Genomic DNA, 12,101 nt, shown 5'->3' on the forward strand with positions numbered 1-12,101 from the left:
CCAGTCACCATGCTTCTGCTTAAATTGTTCCCTATGCCTGGAATGTCTTCCTCTTTCATTGAACAGTCATTGCTGTTGTTTAATTGTTTCCATCATGTCCAATTCTTCATGACCCCATTTGGGGTTTTCTTGGCAATGATGCTGTAGTGGTTTGCCATTTCCTTCTCTAGCTCATTTAACAGATGAGGAAACTGAGGCAAACAGGGTCAAGTGACTTGCCTGTACAAGTAGTAAGTGCCTGAACAACTAGTAAGTGCCTGAATCTGGATTTAAACTCAAGAAGATGAGTCTTCCTGACTCCAGGCTCTGCTCTCTATCCACTGTACCACCTAGCTGTCACTTATCCTTTAAGGCCCTCAAGTTCTACCTCCTTCAGCAAGTCTTATTTGTGTTTGTGTCACAATCTTATACTAGAGCATAAGTTCCATGAAGTCACAGACTATGTCATATCTTACATTGGACAGCAGTGCGGTATGATGAAAGAATTGCTAGCCTTGAAGATAGAAGAGACCTAGGGTCAGCTTCATGTCACATTTGTTATCTCCCTGGTCATGGATAAATTGCTTAATTTCTCTGACCTCAATTTTATTATCTCCACAATGGAAATAACAATGCCTGCATGTTCTTACAGGATTATCTAGAGATGCAAATGAGACAATATATATAATATGGTTTATAAATCATAAAACCAAAGTAAATAAATGTCAGCTATTTATCATTAAAGTACATTTCTTCCCTAATGACCAAGAGTGGCTTTCATTTCATTAATGTTTGTTGAATGAATGAACACAGCCTTTTCAATGTGGTTCTCCTCTCTGGTACTCTAACATCCAGTCATAATGACCTCTTTTTCTTCCTTTGCCCCATTCCATTTCCTGCCTTCTTGCATTTGCATGGGGTGTTCACCTGGAATGAACTTGCTCAATTCAATTACTAACTCTTCCTGGAGGTCTTTCTTGATCCCTCTTGATAACTCTGCTTGATCCTTTGTTACATTATCAGGGATGCAGTTATCAATCATTCATTCAGCAAGCATTTTAAAAGTGCCTATATATGTATATATATATATATATATATATATATATATATATATATATATATATATATATATATATATATATATATATATATATATATATATATATATATATATATATATATAAAGACAAAAAAGTGAAACTGTCCTCAATTTTAAGATGAGAGATGATACATATAAATTAAAATATAGAAGGTAAGTACAGGGTTGGTGGAAGGTCCAAGTGATGAGAGGAGCTTGAACTCTGGCATGGCTATATTCATGGAGAGAAGGTGATGGATATATGAAAAGTTATGGAAGTGAAAAGTATAAGGTTTGTTTAAATATTTAGGTTGAGTGAGAATGAAGAGTTGAGATTGAAGACAGGAATCTGAGTGATTGGTGGATTTGTGATACCTTCCACAGGAATAAGGGACTTTAGCAGGGGTAGGTTTTTTTTGAAGGGGAAGATAACGAGTTGCATTATGGTATGTCGAGTTGTGTTGCTGTGGGACCTCTAGTATGAAATGTACAATAGGAAGCTCGTAATACAAGAAAGGAGGTCAGGAGAAAGATTGGATAGATATGTAGATCTGCGAATCATCACTATAGAGATGATAACTAAGTCTACGTGAACTAATGAAACAAACAACAAAGTCACCAAAAAGGGGAGTGTGGAAAGAAAAGTGAGCACCAGAAAGAACAACTATAGTTAGAAGATGTGATAGATGTGATGTGGATAATGAGGTAGCAAACAAAGAATACTCAGAAAGCTGGAAGAAAGAGCAGTGATTTATACACACACACACACACACACACACACACACACGCACACACACACACGTATATGAAAGAGTATTTAGGAGAAACTCCAAAATAAAGAGTATTTAGGAAAACAAGGTGATCAATTGTTAAAATACAGCAAATAAATCAAGAAGAATGAGGATTAAAAACAGATCATTTGATTTGATTTCAGTAACTTTGGAAAGAACAGTTTCCATGAAGTAAAACTGAGTTGGAAACCAGATTAAAAGAAGTTGAGAAGAGAGAGGAGAAGTATTAATAATGATAATAATGATAGCCAGAAAGACAGCTAGGTGGCACAGTGAATTGAGTGCCATGCCTAAAGTCAGAAAGACTCATCTTCCTGAGTTCAAATCTAGCCTAGCTGTATGACCCTGGGCAAATTGCTTAATCCTGCTTGCCTCAGTTTCCTCATCTGAACTGGAGAAAGAAATGGCAAACTGCTCCAGTATCTTTGCCAAAAAAAACCCAAATGGAGTCATGAAGTTAGACAAAACTGATAATGAGTGAATAACAATAACAAATAATAATAGTTAACATTTATTACACTGCTTACTCTGTGCCAGGAACTGTGGTAAGAGCTTTTCAATTGTTATTTCATAACATCTCTAGGAGGTGGGTGCTTTTATTATCCCCATTTCCCATGCGGAAACTGAGGCAAACTGAAGTGAAGGGCCTTGCCCAGAGTCATGCCGCTAGTAAGTGTCTGAGGGCAGATGTGAACTCATATATTCCTGACTCCAGGCCTACATGCAGTTTTTCCTAGTTGTTTGGCTGAAGAACTGGAAGAAACACACATCTAAGTCTAGAGTTTGGGATAATTAAACAGGACTAGTGAGCTGTTGGGGTTTTTGTTTGTTTGTTGGTTGGTTGGTTGGTTGATTTTAACTAGTTGAGACTTGGGTTTGGTTGTAAGAAACCAGGACAGAGATGGAGAGAAACAGAGTCTTAGAAAGACTGAGAGTTGATTTAAGCAATCTTCTGGAGGAAATGTGAAGGGAGAGAATTGTTAGTATATGCACTGATATGTTTTCTGTTATTGTTGTATTTTATCCTACCAGTACTTGAAAGGCAGAGACAGTTTTCCTCCATCTTACCCCACCATGCTAGAGTTTAGCACAGTGCCTTGAATAAAATGTATTGTTACCGTTCAGTCACTTAAGTTCTGTCTGACTTTTTGTGACCTGATTTGGGGTTTTCTTGGCAAAGATACTGGAATGATTTCCCATTTCCTTCTCCAGTTTATTTTACAGATAAGGAAACTGAGCAAGCAGGGGTAAGTGACTTACCCAGGGTCACACAACTAGTGAATATCTGAGGCTAGAATTTGAACTTATGAAGATGAGACTTCCTAATTCCAAGCCTTGTTGTTCTCTGTTCATTGTACTGTCTAGTTGTCCTTTGTTTATTTTACTTATGCAACAACACTTTGATGAATTAAAAGAACCATGGGAACCATCCCACAGGAACTTCACGGATGTCCTATACATTTCTTTGCTTAATGTCTCCTCTATCTTTTTTTCTTAAGATTACAAGATCTTGCATTAATCTTAATATCTTGAAGCCTCAGTTTCTACAGTTATAAAATGATAGATTAGTAGTATATAGGATCATAAAACCATTGATTTCAATATGAAAGGGACCTCCAAGGTCTTAGAGTCCAGCTCCTTCATTTTTATGTATGAGGGAACTGATGAAGACAGATGTGGCTTGCCTGAGGTCACACAGATGGTAGAGCTGAGATCCATACCCAAGTCCTCTGACTCTATGTGAAGCAATCTTTCCACTGTGCTATGATGCTCTGATTCTGGAGAAGGAATCATGTGTCATCCATCTTTATTTCCCCTACATGAAAGCTAGCATATATCCTCTTCATAATCATAAGTTCATTATATTGTAGGATTTAGAGCAAAAAGTGACTATAAAGTTCATCTTGTCCAACCTCCCTCATTTTTGCAGATGAGGAGACTGAGGAACAGACAGGTTAAATAACTTGTCAAAGATCTGAGTCAGTAAACACCAGTAATTTGAAGTTCATATCAGTATTAAAGCCCAGGTCTGCTCTTTTAAAATCTGGTCCTCTAGTAGTCAATAAATATTTGTTGAATAAATAAAGAAATGTACATATCATTTGTTTCTTCTCCCCTCCCTGAGGACTGATTATTGAGAGTTGATATCATATATCTAGAAATGTCATTATATGCCAAATAATAGAATTATGATTAAAAGTTATCTCAACAGGTAGAAACTTGGGCTAAAGCTAATAGAGAAAATTTAACAGAGAAATGTGTGAAGTCCTCTAGGTTTTAAACATCATCTGTTCAAAAACAGAATGTTCTTTCTGGTTGGTCAACAATTGATATGAAAAAGATCTGGGAGCCTAATGCGCACAAGCTTGTTATGAGCCAGCAAAGCTAAAAAAAGTAAAAGGCAACTTAAGCTGCATGAATAGTTTCTGGGAATAATAAGCCCAACATCTTATTCATTGGTCATACTACATCTATGGAACTGTGTTAACAGAACACGATTTAGAAACAGGAGGTGGCAAGGCATTGACCCAATGCATAGGGAGGAGGATGATAAAGATGATGAGGCAGCAAGGAATCATGGTAAATAAGGATTGGTTGAAGTTAGTGGTGGTGTTTAACCTATAGAAAACCTTTTTGTAATCTTTTTGTACCACTGAGATGATCTTTAGCATTCTTCCTAGCTATGAAATATCGTATTTCTATGATTTTGTAGAAGAAATCATCAGCCATCTTTTTTTTCCCTACGCAGAAGCTAATATACATCCCACACATAAACATAAGTTCATTGTATCATAAGATTCAGAACTGAAAAATTGTTTTAAGAAATAATTGGGGAAAGATAAAATAGTATTAAAAAACAGAACTGAAAAAAATTACAACATTTATCTAGTCAAACTTCCCTCTTTTTGCAATGAGGAAAATGAGGTCTAGCCAGGTAAAATAATGCCCAGTGTCTTAGTAAATAATGAATGATCATATGGTTTTCAAATGTTTGAGGGTTGTCATACATTAAAAAAGGATTAGAACCCACACAAATCTTCTGCATTCCTATATATTAGCAACAAAGTCCAACAGCAAGAGATAGAAAGAGAAATCCCATTTAAAGCTAGGGTAGACACATACTTGGGAGTTTACCTGCCAAAACAAACCCAGGGACTATATGAACCCAATTACAAGGCACTTTTTGCACAAATAAGGTCAGATTTAAGTAAGTGGAAAAGCATCAGTTGCTCATGGGTAGGCAGAGCTAATATAATAAAAATGACAATTCTTCCTAAATTAATTTTCTTATTTAGTGCCATACCAATTAAACTATCAGATAATTATTCTCTAGAGCTGGATAAAATAATATCAAAATTCATCTGGAAGAACAAAAGGTCCAGAATATCAAAGGGACTAATGAAAAGAAATGCTAGGGAAGGTGGCCTAGCTCTACCAGATCTCAAATTGTAATATAAAGCACCAATTATCAAAACCACTTGGTATTGGCTTTCTTTAAGAAGCAGATGGGTAGACAAGTGGAATAGACTTGGCACTCAAGACATAGCAGGCAAGGAATATAGCAACCTTCTGTTTGATAAACCCAAGGACCCCAGCTTCTGGGATAAGAACTCACTGTTCGACAAAAATTGCTGGGAAAATTGGATAACAGTGTGGTGGAAACTAGGCATAGACCCATGCCTGACACTGTACACAAGAATAAAGTCTAAATGGGCACATGATATAAGTATAAAGATTGATACCATGGACAAACTGGAGGAACAAGGAATAGTGTACTTATCAGATTTATGGAGAAGGGAAGAATTTTTGACTAAAGAAGAGATAGAAAGCATTATGAAATGCAAAATGGATAATTTTGATTACATTAAACTGAAAAGTTTTTGCACAACCAAACTCAATGCACTCAAAATTCAGAGGGATGTAGTAAATTGGGAAAGAATTTTTAGAGCTAATCTTGGGGATAAAGGCCTCATTTCTAGAACATAGAGAGAACTGACTCAAATGTACAACTATACAAGTCATTCCCCAATTGATAAATGGGCAAAGGATATGAACAGGCAATTTTCAGAGGAAGAATTTAAAGATATCTATAATCATATGAAAAAATGCTGTAAATCACTTTTGATTAGAGAGATGCAAATCAAAACAACTCTGAGGTACCACATCACACCTATAAGATTGGCAAACATGACAGAACAGGAAAATGATAAATGTTGGAGAGAATGTGGGAGAGTTGGAACACTAATTCATTGTTGGTGGAGCTGTGAGCTCATCCAACCATTCTGGAGAGTGGTTTGGAACTATGCCCAAAGGGCTACAAAAATGTGCATACCCTTTGACCCACCAATATCGCTTCTAAGACTGTATCCCCAAGAGATCATAAAAATGGGAAAGGGTCCCACATGTACAAAAATATTTATAGCAGCACTCTTTTTAGTTGCCAAAAATGGGAAATCAAGGGGATGTCTATCAATTGGGGAATGGCTGAATAAAGTATGGTATATAAATGTAATGGAGTACTATTGTGCCATAAGAAATGATGATCAAGAAGACTTCAGAGAAGCCTGGAAGGACTTATATGATCTGATGCTGAGCAAAAGGAGCAGAACCAGGAGAACTTTGTGCACAGTAACGACCACAGTGTGCGAGAGTTTTTTCTGGTACACTTGGAACTTCATAATAATGCAAGAACTTAAAAAAATTCTCAATTGTTTTCTACGTCAAAATGCCTTCTACACTCAGAGAAAAAACTATGGAATTCATTCACAGAATGTAGCAGATCATGTGTTTGTGTGTGTGTGTGTGTGTGTGTGTGTATTATGTTTTGATTTCTTATATGATTTCTTCCATTTATTTTAGTTCCTCTATATAGCATGACTATAGTGAAAACATATTCAATAGGAAAGTATATGTAGATCCTATACAGATCTGTATGCTGTCTTGGGGAGGGAGGGGAGTGGTGGGGGTAGATGTGGGTGGGTAAAAATCTAAGTTTTGTGGTAGTGATTGTAGAACATTAAAAATAAATAAATAAATAAATGCTTGGGGAAAAAATGCAAAAAAAAGGGGGGGTTAGATTTAATCTTTGTTCCCCCAGAATAAAGGACAGATCCAGGGCCAGTCATTTGAAATAACAGGCAAACAGATTTTAGTTCAATATTTTAAATAAAGTTTTTTTTTTTTAAAGCATCTAGAACTGGCTCACTATAGAATGGCTCTTTCCTGAGTTGGTGAGCCCCTTGTTTATTGTTGGAGGTATTCAAGTAGAGGCTGAAGAATTATCTATCAGTGATAAAATAAAGATGATTCTGGAATTATATGGGAGACTAGAATAGATACACTTTAAAATCTGTCCAATTTTAAGATTCCATGACATTTTGGTATCTGTACCACCCTTCCTATTTCTCTCTCTCTTTCTGTCAGTCTCTCTGTCTCTGTCCGTGTCTCTCTCTGTCTGTCTCTGTCTCTCTGTCTCTCTCTGTCTCTGTCTCTCTGTCTCTCTCTGTCTCTGTCTCTCTCTGTCTCTGTCTCTGTCACTGTCTCTCTGTCTCTGTCTCTCTCTGTCTTTGTCACTGTCTCTCTGTCTCTGTCTTTGTCTCTCTCTCTCTCACACACACACACCCCCACACCCACACACAAACACACTTATAGCATCATTTGGTCAGTGTTGCCTATTCTTTCTACATTTTACCACCAGCTCAAGGAGCTTTCTGTATTGGGTGTTGGGGTCCAATCTGAGATGCCTCCTTTTGCCAATTATATTACAAATATGTTAGTCAAACATTTCCAGATAATGTTTTAAAATTTTCTCTATTTTTCTTTGAAAAGAGCTTCTTCTTCCAGTGCAACTTAACTTCACCCCATGGGGCAAAAGGATGTGTACATCGGACACATAATTTGCTTAGGTTCATTTATTTGTTTATTCATTTTTAGTGAGGGAGATCTGAACCCAGAATTTCATTAATACAAAGACCTCCAAGTAGGGAAACTCCTTCTAAGAATGCCACTCATCAGTTTATCTTCAACTTAGAACCTGAGACACTGAAAAGCTCAGTGACTTACCTGTAGTAACACAGCCAGCATGTGTCAGAGGCACTACTTGAACTCAGGTCTTCCTGACTCCAAGCTTTGCTTTCTATTCAATCAACTCATCAAGAACCACTTCTCATATATTAGATATTGTACCAGGTGCTGAGGACACAAATGCAAAGAATGAAATAATCCTTACTTTCAGAGTGCTTGTGTATGATTAGTAGAGACAGCTAGAACAAGTAATATATACATATACATACATATATATTACATATAAAATAAATTCCAAGTAATCAAATGCAAAGTCATTAGAGAGGGAGAATATTAACAGTTGGAGAGGATTCAGAAAAGAGCAGGAATAGAGAGCATTTTGTTTGAAGGAAATGAGATGTTTCTGAGATAACGCCTCATACCTATCAGATTGGCTAATATGACAGAAAAAGAAAATGACAAATGTTGGAGGGGAAGTGAAAAAAATGGGATATTAATACACTGTTGGTGGAACTGTGAACTGATAGAACTATTCTGAAGAGTAATCTGGAATTATGCCCAAAGGGCTATAAAACTGCATACTCTTTGACCCAGCAATTACACTGCTAGATCTATATCCCAAAGACATGAAAAAAAAGAAAGAAAAGTCAACGGACCTATATGTACAAAAATATTTATGCCAGCTTTTTTTTTCTGTGGTGGCAAAGAATTGGTCATTGAAGGGAGGCTCGCCAATTGGGAATGGATGAGCATGTTGTGGTATAGAATTTTGATGGGTTGTGCTACAAGAAATGAAGAGGAGGATGCTTTTAGAAAAACCTGGAAAGAGTTACAGGAACTGATGCAAACAAAGTGAAGCAAGCAGAGCCAGGAGAACACTGTACAAAGTAACATCAATATTCTAAGATGACCATCTGTGAATGACTTAGCTATTTTCAGAAAGACAATAATGTAAGATAATTCTGAAGGACTGATGGTGAAAAATGCTATCTGGCTCCCAGAGGATTGAGAGGGAATGGTGAAGTTTGAATACAGATCTAAGGACACTTTTTTACTTTCTTTATCATTTTTTGTCTGTTTTCCCCCTACAACATGATTAATATGAAAATATGTTTTGATTCACTGCAAATTGTTTGCCTTCTCAATGAGGGGGGAGGTCAGAGGAGGAGAGAGAGAATTTGGAAATCAAATTTTTTTTAAAAATGTTAAAAAATTTTGCACATATTTGAAGAAAATAAAATATTTTCTTTTTTAAAAAAAAGAAAAGAAAGCTTCTATAAGTAGAAGGAGTGAGGACATGTCAGGCATGGGGTTTGGGGGTGGGGATTGGTCCAAAGGCAGGGAAAGTAGAGATGGAGTGTTGCATGTGACCAACAGACTATGCCCTATCACTTGACAAATATTAAAACAGTGTCAGAGGCAGTTTTCCTATTCTGGATCAGTTTGAGGAAAAAGAGTATGAAGATACAAGAGATGAGTGTGAAATGACATTTGGGATCAGAGAAGGGCACTCACACAGAAAAAAAATCTTGCCACTTGATGAGGAAGGGCCTAAGAAGAAGGCTATTTAAGTAATATTATAATTGAGTGTATGTAATGTGTTAGGGGCAAAAAAAAAAAAAAAAAGCAGCTCAAAGTACCCCCAAATAAATCAGAGTAGAAGAAGAGTTTGAACTGCATAATGAAAGGCATTTAGAAAATTCGAGCAACTCTGTGGTGCTTTTCTCTTGGAGTCTTTGAAATTTATCCAGATAATTGCTTCAATTGCCCCTTTGCCTTGGAGATGTCCAGTGGATGAGAAAGCCATAGTAGAACTCGTAGGAGAGACAGAAAGGGGGGTGTCATTCATTCTATAAACTGTTCTACAGTTTAGCACGTAGAATATTGTGGGTACTCAAGAAATATTAATTCCTGATGATGATGATGATGATGACGATGATGAGGATGATGATGATGGAATGACTTATGCAAGTGATGGAAAAAAATAAGGCTTGGGAGGATGACACTGGCTAGGGACCTGGAGAGGGAGGATGACTCATAGACAAGGGGGTACCCGGGGACAGAGGGCTGTAGTATGCATGTAGGAGAAGCTGGTGAGAGTGGGCTGAAGCCCTCGTGGTGGCGGGGACCTGGGCAGTGGGAGGGGAGAATGCGTGTGGGCGGTGCGGTTCCCCAGGACTGAGTGGCTGGCGGTGATGTCTGTGAGAGCAGCGGCGGCGGCGGCGGCAGCATCTAGGAGCGAAGCCTCGCAGACTCCGCCTAACTGACACCCAAACTCTCCCTCTTCCTCCCTCCATCCCCGAACTAGAAGCAGCCGAGCGGAGCCTTTCAGCAACAGCAGCAGCAGAGGCGGCGGCGGCGGCGGCGGCAGCAGCATCCACAGCAGCATCCACAGCAGCAGCCGCCGCCGCTCCAGCTGTGGCCCCTGCCCGGCCCCAGCCCCGGCCCCCGCCCTCTCTTCTACTGCCTTCAGCACCCGGCTAGCTCCCTGGGGTAGCATCCCAGTGAGCCCTGGGCTCCCTGGCTGCCGTCGCTGCTCCTGCCGCCACTGCACAGTCTCCCCCTCCCCACCCCTCGGAGGATGGGCTGCGAGAGGCAGCAGCGCTGCCCCAAATCCTCCTAAAGCTACCAAAACAAAGGGAGCATCCGGGACCGGGTGGATGCAAACAACCATGAAACACTGGGTCTTCCCTTTCTCGGGCTCTGTTGCTGCTGCCGCCGCCGCCGCCGCCGCCACTGCTGAGAGGACCACACTGTGAAAGGGGGAGTCGGGAGAGCAGCAGCTCGTTGGGAATTGGAAAGGTGAGAGGTAGCGAGGTAGAGGAGGGGGAGGGCAGGAAAAAAAGATGTCTTCTTCTTCTTCTGCCTTGGGTCCCCGAGGCCCTCGCCCACCCACAGTGCCTCCCCCTATGCAAGAGCTGCCTGACCTGAGCCACCTGACCGAGGAGGAGAGGAACATTATCATGGCAGTGATGGACCGGCAGAAGGAAGAGGAAGAGAAAGAAGAGGCCATGCTCAAGTAAGCAGCCCCGGTCACTCATTCATTTCTCCATTCATTCAGCACTCATTCATCCCCTCACTGCCAGGGTTGTGTGTATGTGGGGGGTGGGGGGGGGGGCTGATGCCAGGATGCAGGGAGCAGGCACCAGGGGGGCAAAGGCGATGGAGTCCAGCCGGGGAGGGGCTAGTGAAATGGGAAGAAGAAGAGGTGCACTAGTGTTGGGAGATAGGAAAAGCAAGAGGATGCTACCCTGAGATCAGGGTGCCCAGGAAGATTGGTGATTGGAAAGACTTCCTGGCTGGTGGAATGTATTGGGGAGGGGGAAATGGTTGGAAAGCCTGAGCCCATCTATGGGGAAAGAATTCTGAATCCTGAAATGGGGCTCTTTGGGTGAGAAAAAGAAGCAATAGGGGTGCGGTAAAGGGATTCTGAGATCAGCTAGTCCTCTCTCCTTTCAGCTACTTAATATATATAGGAAGTGATTATACAGGAGAGTCAGTATTTATATAATAGGAAAGATAAATGTTATCCTTATTTTTACTCACTTCATCCCATAGAGTAAGGCTGGCTTTTTTTTTTTTTTGAGGGGAGACAGATACCACCATTGGTAACTTGGCTCTCCAGCATCGATTTAACCTTTTATTTACAACCCTTACACCCAGTACCTATGTGCCCACATATTTTCCTGCTCATAAATAGGGCCATTGAAAATTTAAAGTTTCCAATCATGGGGCAAGCTGATTGGGACTCTGGCCTATGCAAAACAGAAGCTCCTGTCTACCGTTTTCCTAGAGACCTTCGGGGCCTGCTCAGTTACTGATGGAAATGGTACAATGGGTGATTGACTACTTGCAAAATCTTTCCGTGTTCTAACATGCTCCACTCAGCCTTGTAAGGTACCTCTGTCTGGTGTCCCCTTTACACAGGTGTGTGTAGAGGATGGGGCTGTTTGCTCATACACACAGTGTGTGACACTGGCAAGATTGCTTTACTCAGCTTTTGAGAAAACCTTTTCTAAGGGGCTGGAATTGACCCCAAGTTTTCATTGCCTACTAGTGTTACCTAGAGAGTGACTCTGGAGGGTTGAATATTCAAGCCTACCTTCCCTCTTAGAGATTTTCCTATTTTAGAAAAGTTGCAAAGTCTAGGGCCAGGAGAGTTTAGAGACCCTGATAACCTTTCATTCTTGCTAGAAGAGGGGACATAAAGGAATCTACGGGTAGTCCAC

General features: G+C 39.9%; 1 protein-coding gene across 4 annotated transcripts in view; it reads left to right on the forward strand.

Annotated features, from left to right (window-relative positions):
* The first annotated feature begins 10,167 nt into the window (after positions 1–10,167).
* RIMS1 (regulating synaptic membrane exocytosis 1) overlaps positions 10,168–12,101 on the forward strand; it is a 717,070-nt gene continuing 715,136 nt past the window's right edge. For 2 of the 4 annotated variants that reach the window (XM_072642588.1, XM_072642597.1), the window contains exon 1: positions 10,330–10,891. In XM_072642588.1, the coding sequence (XP_072498689.1) occupies positions 10,719–10,891 (173 nt within the window). In that variant the 5' untranslated portion in view covers positions 10,330–10,718. Of the gene's footprint in view, positions 10,892–12,101 lie in introns of all 4 variants that reach the window. The other 2 variants (XM_072642596.1, XM_072642598.1) reach the window with 2 other exon arrangements.

Source organism: Notamacropus eugenii, chromosome 2 (genome assembly GCF_028372415.1).
Source record: "Notamacropus eugenii isolate mMacEug1 chromosome 2, mMacEug1.pri_v2, whole genome shotgun sequence".
Lineage (NCBI taxonomy): Eukaryota > Metazoa > Chordata > Mammalia > Diprotodontia > Macropodidae > Notamacropus > Notamacropus eugenii.